The sequence below is a fragment of the Gopherus flavomarginatus genome, chromosome 23 (genome assembly GCF_025201925.1).
Source record: "Gopherus flavomarginatus isolate rGopFla2 chromosome 23, rGopFla2.mat.asm, whole genome shotgun sequence".
NCBI classification, from domain to species: Eukaryota; Metazoa; Chordata; order Testudines; family Testudinidae; genus Gopherus; species Gopherus flavomarginatus.
Window position 1 is genome coordinate 15243897 of NC_066639.1, and position 22843 is coordinate 15266739.

The 22843-nt window shown below is 59.8% G+C and overlaps 1 protein-coding gene across 3 annotated transcripts in view; it reads right to left on the reverse strand.

Moving 5' to 3' along the window:
* Positions 1-22843, reverse strand: part of DNAH2 (dynein axonemal heavy chain 2) — a 136138-nt gene that overhangs the window by 72057 nt on the left and 41238 nt on the right. For all 3 annotated transcript variants that reach the window (XM_050933445.1, XM_050933446.1, XM_050933447.1), the window contains exons 20-35: positions 22462-22654; positions 17199-17399; positions 15818-15974; positions 14426-14600; positions 12740-12903; positions 12356-12517; positions 11842-11945; positions 9474-9630; positions 8829-8911; positions 6697-6877; positions 6443-6581; positions 3597-3814; positions 2999-3097; positions 2501-2626; positions 1714-1824; positions 1387-1575 (exon numbers count right to left, since the gene is read on the reverse strand). In XM_050933445.1, coding sequence (XP_050789402.1) covers positions 1387-1575; positions 1714-1824; positions 2501-2626; positions 2999-3097; positions 3597-3814; positions 6443-6581; positions 6697-6877; positions 8829-8911; positions 9474-9630; positions 11842-11945; positions 12356-12517; positions 12740-12903; positions 14426-14600; positions 15818-15974; positions 17199-17399; positions 22462-22654 — 2459 coding nt within the window. The remainder of the gene's footprint in view (positions 1-1386; positions 1576-1713; positions 1825-2500; positions 2627-2998; positions 3098-3596; positions 3815-6442; positions 6582-6696; positions 6878-8828; positions 8912-9473; positions 9631-11841; positions 11946-12355; positions 12518-12739; positions 12904-14425; positions 14601-15817; positions 15975-17198; positions 17400-22461; positions 22655-22843) is intronic.

Genomic DNA, 22843 nt, shown 5'->3' on the forward strand with positions numbered 1-22843 from the left:
TAGATCATCAGCCTCAACGGGTAGCGATCAACGGCTCCATGTCTAGTTGGCAGCCGGTTTCAAGCGGAGTGGCCCAAGGGTGGGTCCTGGGGCTGGTTTTGTTCAACACCTTCATTAATGATCTGGAGGATGGGATTAATTGCAGCCTCAGAAAGTTCGCAGATGACACTAAGCTGGGGGCAGAGGTAGATATGCTGGAGGGCAGGGTTTGGGTCCAGAGTGACCTAGACAAATCAGAGGATTGGGCCAGAAGAAACCTGATGAGGTTCAACAAGAACAAATGCAGAGTCCTGCCCTTAGGAAGGAAGAATCCCATTCACTGCTACAGACTAGGGACCGACTGGCTAAGTGGCAGTCCTGCAGAAAAGGACCTGGGAGTTACAGTGGACGAGAAGCTGGATATGAGTCAGCTGTGTGCCCTTGTTGCTAAGAAGGCCAACAGGCATTTTGGGCTGTATAAGTAGGGGCTTTGCCAGCAGATCGAGGGACGTGATCATTCCCTTCTATTCGGCACTGGTGAGGTCTCATCTGGAGTACTGTGTCCAGTTTTGGGCCCCCCACTACAGAAGGGATGTGGACAAATTGGAGAGAGTCCAGCGGAGGGCAACAAAAATGATTAGGGGCCTGGGGCACATGACTTTTGAGGAGAAGCTGAGGGAACTGGGGTTATTTAGTCTACAGAAGGGAAGAGTGAGGGAGGATTTAATAGCTGCCTTCAGCTATCTGAAAGGGGGTTTCCGAAGAGGATGGAGCTCAGCTGCTCTCAGCGATGGCAGATGACAGAACAAGGAGAGTTGGTCTCAAGTTGCAGTGGGGGAGGTCTAGGTTGGATATTAGGAAACACTATTTCCCTAGGAGGGAGGTGAAGCACTAGAATGGGTTCCCTAGGGAGGTGGTGGAATCTCCATCCTTGGAGGTTTTTAAGACCCAGCTTGACAAAGCCCTGGCTGAGATGATTCATTTGGGGTTGGTCCTGCTCTGAGCAGGGGGTTGGACTAGAAGATACCTCCTGAGGTCTCCTCCAACCCTCATCATCTCTGTTCCTATGAGTGTATATTGGACCCTGTCCCTGGCAATGGACACCGGGGGCAGTCCATAGGGAAACAGAGCCGGGTGCCTGAGGTGGCTAACGGCCCAAGCAGGATGGCAAACTGCAGGGAATTACAGGTACGTTGGAGGCAACATCTTCCCCTCTGCTCAGCACGGCTGCTGAGGCTGAATAGCAGGGGGCAGTGATGCGGGCGCAGGCGTATAGCTAGGACTGATTCTGCCCCGCAGGGGGTGGCAGAACTAGCCCCACATACACCTACTCTCCCCAGCAGGCGGAAATCCAGCCAGCAGGGGGCAGCGTGGGCCTCACACGCTCAGAGGCCAGTCCATTCTCACCTTGTCCCAGTAGAGGCGGAGCTGACTCAGCCACTCGAAGGACGTCACGTCCATCAAGCTGCTCTTGTAGAGTTTTTCTATGACGTCCCGCGCGTGGATTTCCACCGTCACCAGCGCGACGATCTTCAGGCGCATGATCTTGGTCAGGCTGCCCCGGATGGCCTCTGAGTACTTATTCAGCAGGGACACCTAGCAAGGAAACAGCCAGTGGTCAGACGTACGTGAGGGCGTGTCGTAGTGAGCAGTGTGCGCATGTGTGCGAGCACATGAGCGTGCCCGGGAGTGCCAGTGCCAGCGTGCACGGCTGTGCTGCGCTCTCCCCTTCACCTGCTTCTTCTTCATGACCCTGAGGAATTTCTTGTCCCCTCGCTCCTTGCAGCTGGCCAGGCACTTGGTGACGTCCGTTGTCCACTGGATCTGGCTGGCAGTGATCACCATCTGCAAGAGACAAGGAGTGGGGTGGAGGGAGGAGCACTGGCAAATCCTCTCTTCCCCAGCCCCCCCGAGCTCAGTTCTCGGGAGCCCCCTGCCCACAGACCTCCAACACCCTAATCCAAGAAATGACCATTTGTCCCGTGCCTCACATCCCTCTTTCTCCGCCTGTATCTTCCCCCCAGCCTGGGGGCTCTAAGCACTTTACCCAGGGGGGTCAGGGTCACTGGATCCCTTTTACGCGGGGGAACACTGAGGCCCACGCCCAGAAAGTGACTTTCCCAGCTCTGGCAGAATGAAATCCAGGTTATGGAGCCCACTCCCCAGAGCCGGGGAGAGAACCCAGGAGTCCTGGCTCCCAGCCCCCCTGCTCTAACCACTAGCCCCTACCCCCCTCCCAGAGCCAGGACAAGAACCCAGGAGTCCTGACACTCAATCCTCTGCTCTGAATTCTGAACCCTCCTCCCCATGTTCAACGGAGTGGCTGAGCTGAGGCTCACCAAACTCATTCCACGTATGACCTGAGTGTACCCAAGGCTGATCCAACCCACGTCAATAGAAAGACTCCCACTGGCTTCAGTGGAGCCGGACCAGGCTGTAAGGCCAGTCCCTGTGGCCCAGACGCCACCCCGAGCCACTGGCCGAGCCGTGGCCCGCTGTGCCCTGGGGACGCAGTAGTCACCTGTCCAGCCCACTCCTTCACCCACTTGTCCCTTTTCGTCAGCATCTTCTTCAGGGCCAGGCGGCAGTTTCTCAGCAGCTCCTTCAGAGTCCAGCGCATGGCCCGCTCCACGTCACACAGCCACTCCTGGGAGGCAGGCAGACGGGGGGCTGAGGGGACGTCTAGGGGGGTTCCCCCTGCACCCTCTTCAGGACAACGCAACCCGATTCCTTCGCGCCAACTTCCTCTCCCTCGCGAAGCGGGCGACACCCACCCAGGGCCTGGCGCCGGGGGGCAGAGGGGATTTCACAGCGGAGGTCTGAAAGGGGAGAGGGGCTGGCGCCCGCAGCAGGAAGGCTGCCACAGACCCAGGAGCGGGAGTGATTTGGAATTGGATCGGACCAGAGCTGGGGAGCCAGCGGAGGTGCCCGAGGGCGGGCTGGTGCATGGGGGGTCAGAGGAACCAGGATTGAGCTACCCAAAGCCCCAGCTCCCACCGCCCAGAGCTGGCCCCCTCACCTCCACGGGCCCTTCCAGCAGCACGGAGTGGGCGAACTCCACGTACTCCCCGTCCAAGGAGTACATGCCCACGGCTTCTGACTTGTTGCCCATTCCCACCTGAGAAATGAGGAGAATACTCATGCTCCGCCCACCTCCGAGTGCCTCATGGATTCCCGTGCTCCGGGTGAGATGGGCATGAAGATCAGAGCCCAAGGGCGGGCCAAAGGGCGGGAAGGGGCTTGGGGGCTCAGATTCAGAGGGGCTGACAGCCGGCTGTACCAGGGCAGAAGCTGTCCCCTTCTGCTGTAACCACAAGGTCACCCTCCCCTTCCAGAATCTGTTTAGACGGGTTCCCACCTCTGGGGGACCGGGGGTAGCTGTTTATACAGGGGTCCCTCGCTCAGTGCGGAGGTGGGTGGCGACTGCTACCAGCGCCCCCACATTGTTCAACAAGCGAAGGAGAATCTCCTCTCTGGCTGAAAGGTCCGGGGCTTTGGGGAAGCCGGATGGCACCACCCAGGCTGGGATTTAGCCAAGACCCCAGGGTTGAATGGGGAGAAGGACCAGGAACTCTGCACAAAGCAGGAGGAGGCTACGCCGGGGGCAGGCTCTGGACCTTCTGGATTTTGAGGCACTTGATGTTGTCGAAGCACTTCTTGAGGTGGGGCTGGACGGCCTCGGGATTGCGCGACTGGCCCAGGATCTCCAGCAGATCGTCGTTGGACAGGAAGTAGAAGCGGGGGAAGATGTGGCGCTTGGTCTCCAGGTACATGTCCAGGGATTTCTGGATCTCCTCCAGGGCGCTGTTCATCTCCACCAGCTTGTCCAGGAGGCCTGGGGGGAAAGCACCACAGGTCCCCTGACTCCTGCTGGCCCCACCCCAGCCAGGTCACATGGTCCTCCCTTCACAAAGCTCCCTCCCCTGGCCTTCAGCAGCAAGGTCAAGACCTGGGCCTCCCTCTCCCCGTCCCTATTCCCCTGAACCCACTCCCTTCCATTCCTGATCCCCACTCCCCGCCCCCATGCGGCTCTGAGTCACCCTGGCAGATCCTCAGGGTGGCAGCCCTGTTGCCTCCCGGCGTCAGCCCCAGGTGCAGTGAGTTTGCTCAGCCTCAGCCCCAGGCCTCAAGGTGCTGCAATCTTTCCTCCTGCAAACAATGGCCTCGCTTTCCGTTTGAACGAGAAAGGGGCCACAAGCTAGATCAAGCCTTTAAAGGGGGCTGCTTCCACCAAGCGCTCTTCAGTTTCACCGGCAATGGCCCCTCCTGAGCCCCACACCCTGCTCCGGCAGCACGGGCTAAGGACCAAGCCGCACACTAGGGACCTGGGCTCGGCCCTGGGACTCAGAGGAGAATGACCCTCACCCTGCTCCCTGCACATAGGCCCCTAGCGCTGTGCTGTGGCTTTGGGGCGGCACTGACTAAGCGACCCCGACTGAACCGCCACCTTCTCTCCCCGGGGCTTAGAGCCCTAGCACTTCACTGGGGTCAGCACTGGCTGAGATGGGAGAGTGCCCCCTACTGAACCACCACCATGTAGCAGTGAATCTCCTTTGGAGGCCTCCGAGCCAGTTACTCATAGAATCAGAGAAGATCAGGGTTGGAAGGGACCTCAGGAGGTATCTAGTCCAACCCCCTGCTCAAAGCAGGACCAATTCCAACTAAATCATCCCAGCCAGGGCTTTGTCAAGCCTGACCTTAGAAACCTCTAAGGAGGGAGATTCCACCACCTCCCTAGGGAACCCATTCCAGTGCTTCACCACCCTCCTAGTGAAATAGTGTTTCCTACTATCCAACCTAGACCTCCCCCACTGCAACTTGAGACCATCACTCCTTGTTCTGTCATCTGCCACCACTGAGAACAGCCGAGCTCCATCCTCTCTGGAACCCCCTTCAGGTAGTTGAAATCCCCCCTCACTCTTCTTTTCTGCAGACTAAAGAATCCCAGTTCCCGCAGCCTCTCCTCATAAGTCATGTGCCCCAGCCCCCTGATCATTTTCATTGCCCTCCGCTGGACTCTCTCCAATTTGTCCACATCCCTTCTGTAGTGTGGGGCCCAAAACTGGACACAATACTCCAGGTGTGGCCTCACCAGTGCCAAATAGAGGGGAATGATCACGTCCTTCGATCTGCTGGCAATGCCCCTACTTATACAGCCCAAAATGCCGTTGGCCTTCCTGGCAACAAGGACACACTGCTGACTCGTTGTCACGGAGTCCCCGGGCGATGCTCTGGAACTGCTCCCACCAAGCCAGTCAGGACTTTGGGGAGCCTCCTCTCCCTTGGAGCAGACTTGTTCAGGGCAAGAAGCTCACACGGCTTCACCTTCTGGTCTCTCCTTGGAGCATTCAGCATCCTCAGCCCCTCCGTGCGCTTCCCACAGCGAGCCTGCCCCAGCGGGGTCCTGGGGAAGCCACAGGATCCTGCACCCCCACTTTGCAGTCAGACGTGACTCTTAGCCAGTCAGTAAAACAGAGGTTTATTCGATGGTCTAAAACAGAGTTTCTAGGTACTGCGAACCGGACCCTTGGGCTGGGTCCATTCTGGGGGGCAGTGAGCCAGACCCCCACATCCGCACTTTACGTCTCGTCCCCAGCCAGCTCCAGACTAACCACCCCTCCCAGCCCCTCCTCTCTGCTCAGCCCCTTTCCCGGGCCAGGAGGTCACCTGATCTCTTTGTCTCCAGTACCTTCAGCTGGCACCTTTGCAGAGGAGGGGCCCAGGCCATCAGCTGCTAGGAGACCGAGTGCCAGGCATTTAGGTGCACTGGCCCTTTGCTCTGTAGCAATCACACACCTTTATTCCACCACCCAGATTCCTAAGAACTGCATAGGGGACACTGAGGCACCAACACACTATGCAGAGCAAACATTAAGAACATTTCCAGTTCGTCACACTCATATCCAGCTTCTCGTCCACCGTAACCCCCAGGTCCTTTTCTGCAGAACTGCTTCCTAGCTATTCGGTCCCCAGCCTGTGTCAGAACCTGGGATTCTTCCATCCTAAGTGCAGGACTCTACATTTGTTCTTGTTGAACCTCATTAGGTTGGCCCAGTCCTCCAATTTGTCTAGGTCCCTCTGGACCCTATCCGTACCCTCCAGCGTATCTACTTCTGCCCCCAGCTTAGTGTCATCTGCGAAACTTGCTAAGGCTGCAATTCATCCCATCCTCCAGATCATTAATGAAGATATTGAACAAACCTAGCCCCAGAACCGACCCTTGGGGCACCCTGCTTGAAACCGGCCGCCAACTAGACATGGAGCCGTTGATCACTACCGGTTGAGCCTGACGATCTAGCCAGCTTTCTATCCTCCTACTGAGCAGACTCCGCTGGGGAGCTAGAGACGAGAGGAGATCACTGCTCTCAGAGGCAGCCCAGCGGCAGGAAACAGGGCCTGTGTAGAGTGGGAAGAGGCAGCTGGCTTGTGGCTGGGGTCCGGAGGGAGGGGGAGCAGCAGCTACCTGGGTAATGTGTCCCGCGCAGCGCGTTGTTATCCTTGTTCAGTCTGTCCATGATCGTCTTCCAGCTGGCGTTGATCTGGTCGAAGGAGGCCGACTCCTGGGGCAGCTGCTTCCGGATGTCTTCTCCCAGGAAGATGTTCTGTGGGGGGTTGGCACCAGACAGAGAGAATGGCCTGCCCGTCATTAGTGGGGAACCTGGCCCTGCGTGTGGGCCGTCAGTGAAGCGCAGGGACGCTGGGCAGGGGGCTCCTCACCTCCAGGTACATCCATTGCCTCTGCACGGTCAGCACCATCTCGATCACCTCCAGGATGAGTGAGAGGCAGCGCTCCCAGCGGTCCACCTCCTTCTCAAAGGGCTTGACGAAGCGCGAGGCCTTCATGGTGGAGAGGGAGACCTGGTTATCCTCCAGCGCCTGGAACACCTCGTCCGTCCCCCTGCGGGAGCCAGGAGTGAGAGATCGGTGGGAGGCTGAAAGGCCTGGGCATACAACAAGCAGAGCGGCTATGGGGCACTCCCACCAATGTGCCTTTGGGGGCACACCGCCCGTGGCCCATCTGCCCAGGGCCTCTCTGCAAAGCCTGCCCACAATGGGGCCCGTTAGGATGGCAGTTCTGTGCTATGGGCACCTGTCCTCAAATGACGTCCCAAACTCATCCCATATCAGGGCCACAAAAGATAGGAAGAACTTGTACTCGCTAGCGATGTGGGGCTGGACTGGAGTTAGCGCCCCAGTGGGGAAAGGCCCCGTGCCCCAGTCCCTGAGCCCACCAGTCCCCCCACCCCATGGCCAGATGTGAGCCAGTGCCCCCTAGTGGGGAAAGGCCTCGTGTCTCATTCCCTAAGCCAGCCAGTCCCCCTGCCCCAGGGCCAGATGGGAGCCAGTGCCCCCTAGTGGGGAAAGGCCCCGTGTCCCATTCCCTAAGCCAGCCAGTCCCCCCGCCCCAGGGCCAGATGGGAGCCAGTGCCCCCTAGTGGGGAAAGGCCCCGTGTCCCATTCCCTAAGCCAGCCAGTCCCCCCGCCCCAGGGAGAGATGGGAGCCAGTGCCCCCTAGTGGGGAAAGGCCCCGTGTCCCATTCCCTGAGCCCGCCAGTCCCCCCGCCCCATGGCCAGATGGGAGCCGGTGCCCCCTAGTGGGGAAAGGCCCCGTGTCCCATTCCCTGAGCCCGCCAGTCCCCCCGCCCCAGGGAGAGATGGGAGCCAGTGCCCCCTAGTGGGGAAAGGCCCCGTGTCCCACTCCCTGAGCCAGCCAGTCCCCCCGCCCTAGGGCCAGATGGGAGCCAGCACCCCGTAGTGGGGAAAGGCCCCGTGTCCCATTCCCTGAGCCCGCCAGTCCCCCAGCCCCAGGGCCAGATGGGAGCCAGTGCCCCCTAGTGGGGAAAGGCCCCGTGTCCCACTCCCTGAGCCAGCCAGTCCCCCCGCCCCAGGGCCAGATGGGAGCCAGCACCCCGTAGTGGGGAAAGGCCCCATGTCCCGTTCCCTAAGCCAGCCAGTCCCCCTGCCCCAGGGCCAGATGGGAGCCAGCACCCCCTAGTGGGGAAAGGCCCCGTGTCCCACTCCCTGCCCCCATCTCTTTTACAGAGTCCCTGCTTCCCAGGACAGTCCCCCAGCCTGGAGGTCTGGCCTGCGCTCTTTCCTCCTAGACGGCCGAGTTGACATTTGGCTGTGTTAAAACACTCACTGTTTGCCAGCTATCCAGATCCCTCCCTAGCCTCCCTAGACTAGTACCGGTTTCTCTCTCTCCCTTCAGGCACAAACACATTTTCATCTCAGATCTGAACAAGCCAGCCACACGCGAGCCCTGCAGCTCCCAGGTATTAACCCAATCACGGAGGGACACTCCGCGAGGTCAGGACGCCCTTAGCAAACTCACTTCCTGCTAGTAAGACCAGGTTAGTGAGAAAGACGGAGGGGAAATCTAAAGGCCGCGGCCTGCCCTGCAACAATGTTCTGATCTTCGGGAACAAAAGGAAACTAGGCTTCGTGGCTAGTGCTGGGACTCAGGACTGCTGGGTTCTATTCCTGGCTGTGGAAGGGGAGTGGAGACTAGCAGTCAGAGCAAGGGGGCTGGGAATAGGACACTTGGGCTCCGTGAGGACCAGGGGAGCCTGGTCTGGTGGTCAGAACAGGAGCTGGGAGTCAGGACTCCAGGGTTCTAGTCTCAGCTTTGGGAAGGGAAGGAGGTGTTCAAGGGAGGGTCTATCTACCTGTACTCAGAAAGACAGAGAAACAATTAAATAAACCAGCTTTCCACCTGACTACCATGTGGCCTCGTTAACGAGCAGGAGACCACACCCAGCCATGTTCAGCTGCTTGTCTACCCAGGAACCCTGCCCCCACCCCGTCTCTCCTGTTGGTGCTGCAAGGCAGATCTTCGGAAGCCCTACCTGAGTCGGTGGTGTCCCTTGTCCTTGTACAGCACAATATCCAGCAGCACCAGATCCCAGGTCTTGGCGATGGCTTGCAGGGCCTGGGAGAAAGACAGGGACGGACAGCATGAAATACACAGGGAAACCTTACCATATCTGGGTGATTTAGCTGGGGATTGGCCCTGCTTTGAGCAGGGGGTTGGACTAGATGACTTCCTGGGGTCTCTTCGAACCCTGATAAGTCTATGATTCTATGACTGACTGGGGTTAAGGTCAGAAAGGAGAAACCATGTGTCTAATGTCAGAAGTGAGCCTGGGAGTCAGGACACCTGGGATCTATTCCTGGTTCGGGGAGGGGAGGAGTAGTGGGTTAGAGCCGGGTGGTGGAGGGGTCAGGATTCCTGGGTTCCATTCCCAGATCTGAGATGGGAAGTTAAAAGAGGAGGAGGGGAACTGAGACTCCGAGCAGGAACATATCTAATAGAGACTGGGAGTCAGGACTCCTGGCTCCAGATGATAGATGGCAAATCAGTGCCAAATATGACAGTGGGTTTTGCCATGTGGACTCCTGTCCTGCTAAGATCTGGGCAGAGACATTCAACGTCTGCTCAAAGAGAGCCTGTGAAATGACTGAGGGAAGAGGGACGGACAGACAGACTCTACCAGCTCGATAGACAGCTCCTTGGAGGCCGACGCAGAGATCTCACTGATTTTCTCCACGTGTTGATCCAGGCCGAGCTCCACAATATTCTCCAGCCTGAAATCTTCAGCATCCTGGTCAAACGTCCTGAGGACCAAGTCCTTCACCTGATCCCAATGCCTGCAGGGAAGCCACCAACAGCATTAAACTAGGGAATGGACAGGCCCTCTCTGCTCATACACCAGGATCAGTTCTAACCCCTTCAGGACAGAGACTTGGCCAGCCCCAAGAAAGGAAATCCGTACGCTCTCCAGCATGGAAATGGAGATGTTGAGGTGGTCAAACGGTTGGACACTCTGGGATAGGAAATGAAACGAGGGTAGAAGGGGCCTAATGTGGGTTGCTCCAACTGGAGAGAAGTTGAGGGAGTTGAGGCTACGCTGATGCGGGCATATTCAGCAGAGCCTGGGGAGCGCTATCAATCGGACGGCTCTTTCAATGACTGTGGATGGAAGAAAACCAAGGGGGAAAGCGATCTGTTCCCAGAGCATGCAGGGAACAGCCCCCCGGCCCGGGCCCACGCACTCCCACAAGCACAGTGAGGCGACAGAGGGGCGAGACCCTCACTAAGCGGCTCTAGGGAGGCTGCATACGTTTCTAGGTACTTCAGCAGCACACGGATAAAGGCGGTGAGAGGAAAGTCCAAGCAGAGCGACAGACCTGGCTGGCAGGGACGGGGCTATCTCTGTGGACCAAGAGAGAACGCAGTGGGCTGCACTGCCTGCAGGCGGCCAAGGGCTGTTTGGAGCACCGCTCCGAGGGCTGGGCTGAAGGCGATGCTCCAGGCTCAGTGGCCAATGGGTTATTAACCAGCGCTCATGTGTGGGCTTGTTTGAAGGGCGCTGCACGGCAGGTCACTGGAAAAAAAAGCTCTTCCTCCTTCCCAACCGATGGCGGCCTCTTTCCCACCGCCCCACATCCACACACCTCCCACTGGCTGCAGGCGTGGTGTTGGGCAGTGAATCACTGGTGGTAGGTAGGAGAGGAATTCTCCCCCGCCAGCTCGCTAACGAGCGTCTGTTCATGTGGGGCTGATGAACGAGGTCAGAGTCGAGCTCCTTTGCGTTTAACTCCCCAAGGAGGTGCAAGAACCATGTGGTTACAAACCAGCTGTGCAGGCTGAGTCCTCCAAGGGAACAGACTTCATCTCTGAGCCGCCCAGCACCCAGAGCCAAGCACACGGCTAGGACACCAGGCACAGCCATTTGCAATCTAGTTCTAATCCCACTCCGGGAGGGGAGTGGGGGCTACTGGTTAGAGTGGGGGGGGGGCTGGGAGCCAGGACTCCTGGGTTCTCCCCGGCTCTGGGAGGAGAGTGGGGGCTGGTGGGTTAGAGCAGGGGGGAAGGGAGCCAGGACTCCTGGGTTCTCTCCCAGCTCTGGGAGGGGAGTGGGGGCTGGTGGGTTAGAGCAGGGGGGAAGGGAGCCAGGACTCCTGGGTTCTCTCCCAGCTCTGGGAGGGGAGTGGGAGCTGGTGGTTAGAGCAGGGGGGGGGCTGGGAGCCAGGACTCCTGGGTTCTCTCCCCACCTCTGGGAGGGGAGTGGGGTCTGGTGGTTAGAGCAGGGGGGGAAGGGAGCCAGGACTCCTGGGTTCTCTCCCCCCGGCTCTGGGAGGGGAGTGGGGGCTGGTGGGTTAGAGCAGGGGGGGAAGGGAGCCAGGACTCCTGGGTTCTCTCCCCCCGGCTCTGGGAGGGAAGTGGGGGCTGGTGGGTTAGAGCAGGGGGGGGCTGGGAGCCAGGACTCCTGGGTTCTCTCCCCACCTCTGGGAGGGGAGTGGGTTCTGATGGTTAGAGCAGGGGGGGAACGGAGCCAGGACTCCTGGGTTCTCTCCCCCCGGCTCTGGGAGGGAAGTGGGGGCTGGTGGGTTAGAGCAGGGGGGGCTGGGAGCCAGGACTCTGGGGTTCTATTCCCCACCTCTAGGAGAGGAGTGGGGTCTGGTGCTTAAAGCAGCAGGTCAGGACTCCTGGGTTCTCTTTCCTATTGGAGCAGGGGAGTGTAATCGGGGGGGGGCGGTGCTCTCAGGACTCCCCAACCCTACCACTCAGTCTCTGTGACCCTGGGCACATCCCTTCTCGTCTCTGGGCCTCACGGGAACAGCGAATTTACCCATGCCACAGAGGGCTTGGGAAACTTCTTTCTCAAAGGCAGACTAAGGCGCGCGAGCTCCTCAGACGACAGGAGCTCCTCAGGCAGGGGACGATCCTGCCCCATCACAGACAGACCCAGGGGCACAGGATCCCAAATATTCCTCCCCGGAGGAAGAGCTTTCAGCCACTCTCCAGAGGGCCAGCAAGGCGCGTGCTGACGGTGCCCTCGGACGAGCCGTACCTACCTCTCCCGCAAGGCCGGGTTCCTGAGGTCTGAGATCAGGGGCATCGTCCTCTTAAACTGCTCCACCTTCAGCTTGGAAGTCTCGATAATTTCCCAGTTCCGATCCTTTGGTTGGAAAGGAAGCAAGGCCAGGTCTAGGGGGGCTCGGCAGGGATGGGCGAACACTCGTTTGGGCGGCCCCTTGGCATGCCTTTCATGTGCATGACACCCACCCCCAGAACGTCACGCACAAGAGACGACGTCCCCAGTGGGCTGCTCTGGGAGAGCCTCTGCACCACGTCTAATGAGGACAGGAAGTGAGGGCGCTGCAGCTGCACCGGCCCTATTGGGCCTCCCAGCACAATCCCACAGCGCCCCTCCAATGACCTCCAGAGGGGCAGAGCACTAGGAAAAGCCCCCTTCTCTGCTGTCCCCCCAGTGCCCCGGTTCCCCAGCCGGCGCCCTCCGAAGAGCCCTTCCCGTACACCACAAGGGGACCGGCCGGCAGTGCCGGGCCAGGGGAGCCTCTCTCTTACCTTGAGCTCCCGGCTCAGCTTGTTGAGTTTCCGGAAGAGCCCGTAAGCCGTGGTCTCCATCACCTCCGTTTGCAGGGTCTTGAAGCTTCCTGTCTTCCACTCGTTCCAGTGCTCTTCCCACTCCTTGGTGAGCTCCCACACCCGCTGCAGGTAGTCCAGCTCCTGCAGGGCACCGCACAGAGCTGAGCCACAGCTGGAGAGACACCCGGGCCCACTTTCCTGCCAGTCCAGCTGGCTACACCCCTCCCGGCGCCGACCCGCGGGGCTGGATGTGGATTTGCTCGCAGGCAGTAGCAATGCATGCATGATCCCTCCAACCTACCCCCGGACTGAGCCTCTCACTGCCCCCCAGGAGAGGGGAGCCCAGGCCTGGGAGGTTCCCACCTTCTCGAGCTTCTGCAGGTCTTTGGAAGCCGGCTGCTCGATTTTGAAGATGCCCAGGCTGGAGCGCAGGGTGCTCTCCTCATCCTTCATGGTGGCCAGCAGCTGCCGCATCGCCGCGATCTGCTCCAGGGCCACCTCGCAGCTCACAGCACAGGTGAATGGACCTGCACAACAAGGAGCTCAGCGGCCTCTGCCCACGCTGGACGGGACCCTCTGCTCATCACCAGGGACCCTTTTCCCGCGCTTGGAGAGCTCAAGGGAGGCTGAACGAGGACGCGATTACAGCATGGAAGTGGGAGCCAGGACTCCTGGGTTCTCTCCCCGGCTCTGGGAGGGGAGTGGGGGCTGGTGGGTTAGAGCGGGGGGGTTGGGAGCCAGGACTCCTGGGTTCTCTCCCTGGCTCTGGGAGAGGAGTGGGAGCTGCTGGGTTAGAGCAGGGGGGGTTGGGAGCCAGGACTCCTGGGTTCCAGCCCCAGCTCTGGGAGAGGAGTGGGGGCTGGTAGGTTAGAGCAGCGGGGGCTGGGAGCCAGGACTCCTGGGTTCTCTCTCCAGCTCTGGGAGGGGAGTGGGGGCTGGTGGGTTAGACCAGGGGGGGCTGGGAGCCAGGACTCCTGGGTTCTCTCCCTGGCTCTGGGAGGGGAGTGGGGGCTGGTGGGTTAGAGCAGGGGGGGCTGGGAGCCAGGACTCCTGGGTTCTCTCCCCGGCTCTGGGAGGGGAGGGGGGGCTGGTGGTTAGAGCAGGGGGAGCTGGGAGCCAGGACTCCTGGGTTCTCTCCCAGCTCTGGAAGGGGAGCGGGGTCAGGTGGTTAGAGCTGGGGGGCTGGGAGCCAGGACTCCTGGGTTCCAGCCCCAGCTCTGGGAGGGGAGTGGGATCAGGTGGTTAGAGCAGGGGGGCTGGGAGCCAGGACTCCTGGGTTCCAGCCCTGGCTCTGGGAGGGGAGTGGGGTCAGATGGTTAGAGCTGGGGGGCTGGGAGCCAGGACACCTGGGTTCCAGCCCCAGCTCTGGGAGGGGAGTGGGGTCAGGTGGTTAGAGCAGGGGGAGCTGGGAGCCAGTACTCCTGGGTTCCAGCCCCAGCTCTAGGAGGGGAGTGGGGTCAGGTGGTTAGAGCAGGGGGGCTGGCAGCCAGGACTCCTGGGTTCTCTCCCCGGCTCTGGGATGGGAGTGGAAGCTGGTGGTTTGAGCAGGGGGAGCTGGGAGCCAGGACTCCTGGGTTCTCTCCCAGCTCTGGGAGGGGAGTGGGGGTTGGTGGGTTAGAGCAGTAGGGCGCTGGGAGCCAGGACTCCTGGGTTCTCTCCCCAGCTCTGGGAGGGGAGTGGGGTCAGGTGGTTAGAGCTGGGGGCCTGGGAGTCAGGACTCCTGGATTTTATTCCCAAGCCTACAGGACACGGTGAAAGCTCAGCAGTGCTCAGTTTCCTGAAGGGCTGCTCGGTGAGGGAGGGTGAGGAAGTACAGGACAGTGATTTACAAGAGGACTAGAAAAATTAAAGGATTTACTAGTAGGGAGGGACATGAGATTCAAACTCACCAACTGCGAATAGCTCAATCTACTGAACCAGTTTCCTCAAACCTGGCTTGTTCTTTAGGTCGCACTGAGATCCAGACAACAAGCCAAATATGGTGTTTCTAGCAAGAGCAATTTTTGAGTTCACTGAGGCCTCTGTTCTGTGCGTGGCCCCACCACTCACCTTTGGTGCCAAAATCCTGCAGCAGGACCTGGGCCTTTCTCTTCAAGTAGTCCGCAGAATGGATCAGTCCCGTCTTGAACTTCTCCTTGTGTTTCTTTAGCATGACATCGCTCTCCAGGATGCACTGCTGGAAGGACAGCCACTCCGAGTTGAGCGCTCCCAGCGTCTGCAGCACCTGGGACCAGGGCGAGGGAGAAAGATGAAAGACGTGTTCTCCCACCAAGATTACCGTGGCTCCGAGGAGAACGCTGGGCACGGCGGGTTCCAGAAACGTGGCTGGGATAAATAGGAACCTCCTCCACCCCCACGGCACGAGGATCTCGTCCATTTCCCTGGGGCTGGGCAGGACTCGGGTCATTCATTGAAATCTCTGCCAGTTACAGTAAAAGCTTTTTTATCCAGCGTATTATTCCAGTTAATTAAGTGAGAGGGAGTTTGGTTGTGGGGCATGGGCTCTGGGAGGGAGTTTGGGTGCAGGAGGGAGCTCAGGGTAGGGGCACGGGAGGGGGTGCAGGTCACAGGCTCTGGGAGGGAGTTTGGGTGCAGGAGGGAGCTCAGGGTAGGGGCACAGGAGGGGGTGCAGGTCACAGGCTCTGGGAGGGAGTTTGGGTGCAGGAGGGAGCTCAGGGTAGGGGCATGGGGGGGTGCAGGTCACAGGCTCTGGGAGGGAGTTTGGGTGCAGGAGGGAGCTCAGGGTAGGGGCACGGGAGGGGGTGCAGGTCACAGGCTCCGGGAGAGAGCTCAGGGTAGGGGCACGGGAGGGGGTGCAGGTCACAGGCTCTGGGAGGGAGTTTGGGTACAGGAGGGAGCTCAGGGTAGGGGCACAGGAGGGGGTGCAGGTCACAGGCTCTGGGAGGGAGTTTGGGTGCGGGAGGGAGCTCAGGGTAGGAGAACAGGGGGGGTTCAGGTCACAGGCTCTGGGAAGGAGTTTGGGTGCGAGAGGGGGCTTGGGACAGGAGTTTGGGTGCAGGAGGGGGCTCAGGGTAGGGGCACAGGAGGGGGTGCAGGTCACAGGCTCCGGGAAGGAGCTCAGGGTAGGGGCACAGGGGGGGTGCAGGTCACAGGCTCTGGGAGGGAGTTTGGGTGCGGAAGGGGGCTTGGGACAGGAGTTTGGGTGTGGGAGGAGTTTCAGGGTGACAAATCCAGGGGGCGCTCACCTCGGGCAGCTCCCCGCAAGCAGTGACTTGTCCCAGCTGCTCCTAGGCAGCGGCGGCCCAGCAGGCGTTTGGCGCACTGTCTCCACCTACAGCTCCTATTGGCTGCAGTTGCCAGCCAATGGGAGCTGCGGAGCCAGCCCTCAGGGCAGGATGGGGGCAGTGCAGAGCCGCCTAAATCCCTTTGGGGTCTGGGCCAGTGTGGCAGGGGCCACTCAGGGTCTGCGTCCATACTCACCCCCTCGTCCACGGCCACTTCGTATTTCTCCAGGATGGCAAACTGCTCGTGGATGGGCGGTATCTGCCCCTCTAGCTTCGGCAGCTCGTGCTGCAGGGTGTCCAGGAGCTGCAGGCTTTGGCCCAGTTCCTCCAGCGTCTGCGGAGGCCGGCTGACTCTGTGGGCCAGAGCGGGGAAGAGCCGGAGTGAGCCAGGCCTGGATCAAATCTCTTGTGCCCGGGCAGTCCTGCGGACTTGCCCCAGGGCAGCCAGGCATGCCGCGCTCCCCACAGCTGCTCTGCTGGGGGAAAGGCGTTTGACGCCCCGTGGCAGGACTGACGCTGCGAGCCGCTGAAGCCATGGCCTAACCCTACGGAAGGCTGGCCCTCCCCATGGGCGCCAGCAAGGGGTCCGGTCCGAGCCAAGGCGGGGGCCCTATTTCATAGCAAGGGGCCCGCTGAGCACTCCACCCGTAAGCTGCCGAACCTCAGAACCACAGAAGGGGCGAGAGCAGGCCCGGAGAGGGGATGTCTCGGGGCTTTTGCTATTTTCCATTCCTCTCAAGTGCTTGAAGAGTAAAATCCCTGTGGATAAGAAGTTCCTCTGCTGAGCCTGGGTCCCTCACTTTCCTGCCAGGTTTCTCTCTGGCCTGGTCTACACTACGCTGTTAAACCGATTTTAACAGCATTAAATCGATTTAACGCTGCACCCATCCACATTACACTGCTCTTTATATCGATTTAAAGGGCTCTTTAAATCGATTTCTGTACTCCTACAAAACGAGAGGAGTAACGCTAAAATCGATATTACTATATCGGATTAGGGTTAGTGTGGACGCAAATCGACGTTATTGGCCTCATTATTTTACAGTAGCTACCCACAGTGCACCGCTCCAGAAATCGACGCTAGCCTCGGACCATGGACGCACATCACCGAATTAATGTGCCTAGTGTGGACGCGCACAATCGACTTTATAATATCTGTTTTATAAAATCAGTTTAAGCTAATTCGAATTTATCCTGTAGTGTAGACGTAGCCTCTGAAGAGGTTAAGCTAGAAGCCCAGAGGGCCGCCGAGAGGGGGCTCTGCAGGACTGGAGGGGTTGGCTGGACAAGGGCATGCCATGTCCCAGGGAGGAGCGTCAGGCAGGGCCCCAGAATCCCAGAGCTAGAAACAGTGACTAGACTCTACCCAGACCCAGCTGGCAAGGAATCCCGTGGGACCCAGAGATGGTGACGGTACAGTGGGTAACTGGGCCAGTTTGTAACAGGACAACTCGCATTGGTGGGGAGAAGGGAAGGCCAGAGAGGAGCCTGCCCAGGGAGAAGGGCCTGGGCTGTCTCTGCCCCAGCCAGCAGGGGCATGGGGTGCAGGTAATGGGGCAGGAAGGAAGAGGCCTCACTTCTCGGCATTCTCCTGGAGGTAGGCGTACAGCTCCTGCAGCCGGGTACTGGCCATCTCGTTCAGCAGGTTGGTGAGCTTGTTCTGCCACTCGTTGCAGTGCTGGACCACGGAGAACTTGAGGTGGGAGCAGTCGAGCAACACAAACTGGATGTTCAGCACCGTCTCCTCCTTCTGCACGTTGTTGGCCACCTCCATGTACCTGCCGTGCACATACACAGACCCCCCTTCGGCCAGCTGCTCAGTGCAGAGCGGGAGGGCCGAGCTCTCCGGCGCACACCTCCACGAGGCAAGGCAGGAGAAGCCCAGGGGGACTCTCTGCATGGAGGTGACTCGGTGGGATGAGTTCCTTCGCTGGAGACACTGGAACTCACCCAGAATGGATCAGAGGAGAGATCATCAGATCCTTCTCACCTGAGCTACGGGGGCCTTGTGGAAAACCAGCACGGCACTAGGGGACACTGTGCTGGAGGACGCAGGCTGAATGGGCCCCTAGGGGGTGCTGTTCCCTCAGAGGCAGTGCTGAGGCCAGTGCCCCAGCATGGCACTAGGGGGCGCTGTGCTGGAGGACGCAGGCTGAATGGGCCCCTAGGGGGTGCTGTTCCTCAGAGGCAGTGCTGAGGCCAGTGCCCCAGCATGGCACTAGGGGGCGCTGCGCTGGAGGGAGCAGGTTTAATGGGCCCCTAGGGGGGGCTGTTCCCTCACAGTCAGTGCCCCAGCATGGCACTAGGGGGCGCTGTGCTGGAGGGAGCAGGCTGAATGGGCCCCTAGGGGGTGCTGTTCCCTCAGAGGCAGTGCTGAGGCCAGTGCCCCAGCATGGCACTAGGGGGCGCTGTGCTGCAGGAAGCAGGTTGAATGGGCCCCTAGGGGGCGCTGTTCCCTCACAATCAGTGCCCCAGCATGGCACTAGGGGGCGCTGTGCCACAGGCAGCAGTGTAGTTAACCCAGTAACCGAGTTCGTTTTCAGTCAGTACGCCCCCCACCCCAAATGCCTGCCCATGATACAGAGGCCGTGCACCCTCATGCTCATTAAAGACCACCTGGGCTTACTGAGAAATCAATAGCATTGGTAGCTCCTGAGTGAGCAGGGCACGGGGGGGCCAGAGTGAGGTTTACGGCTGCCATGTGGGGGTTTCACCAGCACAGCTCCACGCCCAGCTGCAAGGTGTCCCAGTCCCCTGAAATGTCAAGGGGCCTCCTGTTTACAACCAAAATCCTCCCGCCTCCTGAATGAATGTCGTCTCCCGCATGAAGCGGCATCCATCACCTTAGCCAGGACCACCTGCGTCAGCCACACGTGTGCACCAGCCTCGGCCACGGAGCGGGCACCCGACCATGGCCTGGCCAAACCCAAGAAGAGCTGTGGCCCTGTCCAGGTCACAAGCCCATTCATTCAAATTTGGCCTGGCCACCATCACAGATCTCCTCGAAATGCCTCTGAAAAACGTTGGTCAATATGCCGAGATGGCAGCACTTCCTGCTTCCAAGCCCTCATGTCAGTCTGGTGTCCTAGCAACCTGACGATTCCCTGGGAAGGTGACAACCCAGAATGCATCTGACCAACTGTGCAATGCCATCCCAACCCGGCCGGACTCCTGCACGGATCAGCTGATGCCCTGATCCGAAGTGACCACTTAGGGAGACCAGATGTCCCGATTTTATAGGGACCGTACCCCCCAACCCCTGTCCCAGTTTTTCACACTTGCTGTCTGGTCACCCTATGACCACTACTACAGTTACCAACTAGATTAGATTTTAGCCTTGATGCGCGATGAGCGGATTATAATTTCAGCCAGCATCCGGATGTGGGAGAGAGAACGTTTGGCTGGAGAAAGCCCAAATGCAACCAAGAGTGGCTCCCTGGGACTCAGTGTGGGATTCTGAAGTTGCCTCGGGCAAAAGGAGCATTTCATAAAGGAGCAGGGAGTGTTTCATGACCATGCAACAGAAGCAGCTGCTGTTCGGAAGGAGAAATTCACTCCCTCCAAACGATTTGTTAATTGAAACGTGTTTTGATGTCTTTGCTCCTGACTCAGCCAAGCGAGGCCAGCAGGTGGAGGACAGTTCCAGCCCCGAGGGATCTTATTAAATCTTCCCGACTATTCCATTAATTAATTCCCTGTCCCCAGGTCACTGGAAACACGAGGCCAAACTTTTTTAAACAAGGAAACTAAAAACGGCCCCAGAAGAGACAGATGAGGGGCAGAGGCAGAGACGGGCACCCAGCTCTGGAGAACAGGCAGAGATGGATGGGGAGGCAGCGTCCCTCCCACCTCTCTCTAGTTACGGATCCAAATTTACCTCCAGCCTGAAAACTGTGCGTGTCAAACGCTGAGTCAGCACAGCACCCGAGCCGGGAAAATGCTGCTTGTGCTGACGAAACGAATCCTGCATCCCTCCTTTGAGCAGCTGGTTTTCAAGTGTGCCTCGTTCTGGGGCTCTGTTCCACCTTCTGGCTCACAACTGGGCCACGGCGAGGCGGGAGGCTCAGCTCACACTGTGGAATCGCTCTTCCGGGTGCTGCTATAAACGGCCCTCAAAAGGCTTTCGGGGCTTTAATGGGGAGTTTTTCTCCGCGCCGTTGAAACGCATTTGAGGAAGTGGAGGGCAGAAAGCCCGTAAGTGGCCTTGTAAACTAAAGTATCCCACAGGCAAAACTGCAATGAATTTAGGGAGTGGTTGCACTGTAATAACAACCGACTCCAGGGCCCGGCTCACAGCACGGCTCCCTCCTGACCTGCTTACAGCACAATTCCATTGCTAGTCGTTTGTTACCTTCCTTTGGAGACTGAGGAAAGCCAACCAGAACTGCGGAAGGGCCTGATCTCACCCTCACACCATTAGCACTTTTCCTTTAGCCCCATTTTCCAGATGGGGAAACCGAGGCAGAGAGGTACCCGGACTTGCCTAAGGGCCCCCAGAAGGCTACTACCCGGGTCTGGTGAGTGCCAAGCCGGTGCTCTATGCGCCAGAGAAGAAAGGCTTCTAAGCCAGCCACTTGTCGCTAACAGAGCCCTCAACGCGCCGCCTGCAGGGAAGCTATAAAAAGGAGCTGATTGTCTGTGTTTCTCTGACTCTTAACCAAAAAAAAAAAAAAAAATTGCTTGCGACATTTGCATGTAAACAGAATTTTGCTTTCTTAAGAATTCAGCTGCTCCTGCTGCTTCCTCTCCAGGCGGCGCGGAAAGCGAGCCACCTCCGGGGGGGCCCGGCGCTGCTGCACCGGCACACACCACGGTGGGCCGCAGCACTTCCCAACAGGAAGCACAGGCAACACCGCGGCGGTTGAAACAGCAGGAGTGATTTAGGGAGGCAGACTAGAGCCGCTGGAGCTGGGATCCGGCCAGCACACTGAGGTTCATACGCACACTCCTGGGAACGGGACCAGGAAATCTGTAATGGCCACGAGCCATCAGAGCTTTAGCTTTAGAGCTGAGCTGAGATTGCACCTCCCGCACCACGTGGCCCTAGCACTGGGGCGGGGGGATTGGGGGCAGTGCAGATTTGTAGGGGGAAGGGCCACACTGTTCCCTGCAACACTGCACCCCTGGCACCTCCTGGGGATCGGCACTGTCTGTGGGGGGAACGCCCCCTACCGACCCACCCACACTGCTACCCAGCCCCTCCCAGGGATTGGCGGGGTCTGTGGGGAGAACGCCCCCTACCGACCCACCCACACTGCTCCTTGGCACCTCCCGGGGATCGGCACTGTCTGTGGGGAGAGCGCCCCCTACCGACCCACCCACACTGCTCCCCGGCCCCTCTCAGGGATCGGCGGGGTCTGTGGGGAGAGCGCCCCCTACCGACCCACCCACACTGCTCCTTGGCACCTCCCGGGGATCGGCACTGTCTGTGGGGAGAGCGCCCCCTACCGACCCACCCACACTGCTCCCCGGCCCCTCCCAGGGATCGGCACTGTCTGTGGGGAGAACGCCCCCTACCGACCCACCCACACTGCTACCCAGCCCCTCCCAGGGATCGGCGGGGTCTGTGGGGAGAGCGCCCCCTACTGACCCACCCACACTGCTCCCCGGCCCCTCCCAGGGATCGGCACCGTCTGTGGGGAGAGCGCCCCCTACTAACCCACCCACACTGCTCCTCGGCCCCTCCCAGGGATCAGCGCTGTCTGTGGGGAGAGCGCCCCCTACTGACCCACCCACACTGCTCCCCGGCCCCTCCCAGGGATCGGCACTGTCTGTGGGGAGAACGCCCCCTACCGACCCACCCACACTGCTCCCCGGCCCCTCTCAGGGATCGGCGGGGTCTGTGGGGAGAGCGCCCCCTACCGACCCACCCACACTGCTCCCTGGCACCTCCCAGGGATCGGCACCGTCTGTGGGGAGAACACCCCCTACTGACCCACCCACACTGCTCCGCGGCCCCTCCCAGGGATCGGCACCGTCTGTGGGGAGAGCGCCCCCTACCGACCCACCCACACTGCTCCTCGGCCCCTCCAGGGGATCAGCACTGTCTGTGGGGAGAGCGCCCCCTACTGACCCACCCACACTGCTACCTGGCACCTCCCAGGGATCGGCACTGTCTGTGGGGAGAGCGCCCCCTACCGACCCACCCACGCTGCTCCTCGGCCCCTCCAGGAGATCAGCACTGTCTGTGGTGAGAGCGCCCCCTACTGACCCATCCACACTGCTCTCCGGCCCCTCCCGGGGATCAGCGCTGTCTGCGGGGAGAGCGCCCCCTACTGACTCACCCACGCTGCTCCCTGGCACCTCCCAGGGATCGGCGGGGTCTGTGGGGAGAACGCCCCCTACCGACCCACCCACACTGCTCCCCGGCACCTCCCAGGCATCGGCGGGGTCTGTGGGGAGAGCGCCCCCTACTGACCCACCCACACTGCTCTCCGGCCCCTCCCGGGGATCAGCGCTGTCTGCGGGGAGAGCGCCCCTTACTGACCCACCCACACTGCTCTCCGGCCCCTCCCGGGGATCAGCGCTGTCTGTGGGGAGAGCGCCCCCTACTGACCCACCCACACTGCTCCCTGGCACCTCCCAGGGATCAGTGCCGTCTGTGGGGAGAGCGCTCCCTACTGACCCACCCACGCTGCTCACCAGGACTCTGATTTTCCTTGGGGTCTCACATTCAATATTGACCAGGGCAGGCCCGGCTTAGCTTGGGAACTACGTCCATTTCAGAAGGGCAGGAGGGTGGACTTCCCTGAATCTGAAGGGCCTGGGCCCTCATCGGTACTGGTACAAGAGACCTGTCTGGTCAACGAGGGGCATCCACGGACACAGGTCCTCCCTTACCGAGCAGTGTCTGCATCGAAGGAAGACACGAGCGGGTTGAGGTGCCGGTAGCGGTTAATGAAGGAGTCCTTGTTGACCTCCCAGATCTCCCGGTACACGTCCCAGGTCTTCAGGTACGCCTGGAGGTGCATGGCGTTTGCTTGCATGCCCCCACTGATCAGGGCCTGGATTTTCTTGATATCCTCATCACGCTCTGAGTGTGCAGGGAGGACAAACAGGACAGTGACCAGCTGTTCGATGCCCAAACAGCCAGTCCTAGTCCATCAGAACCCCTTGCTTCTCTTCCATGCCAGTTCTGCCAAGCCTCACCAGCCCTCTGGGAAATACTGTCCCTATGTTAGAAGGGGAGGAAACTGAGGCACAGAAATGACTCGTAGGGGAT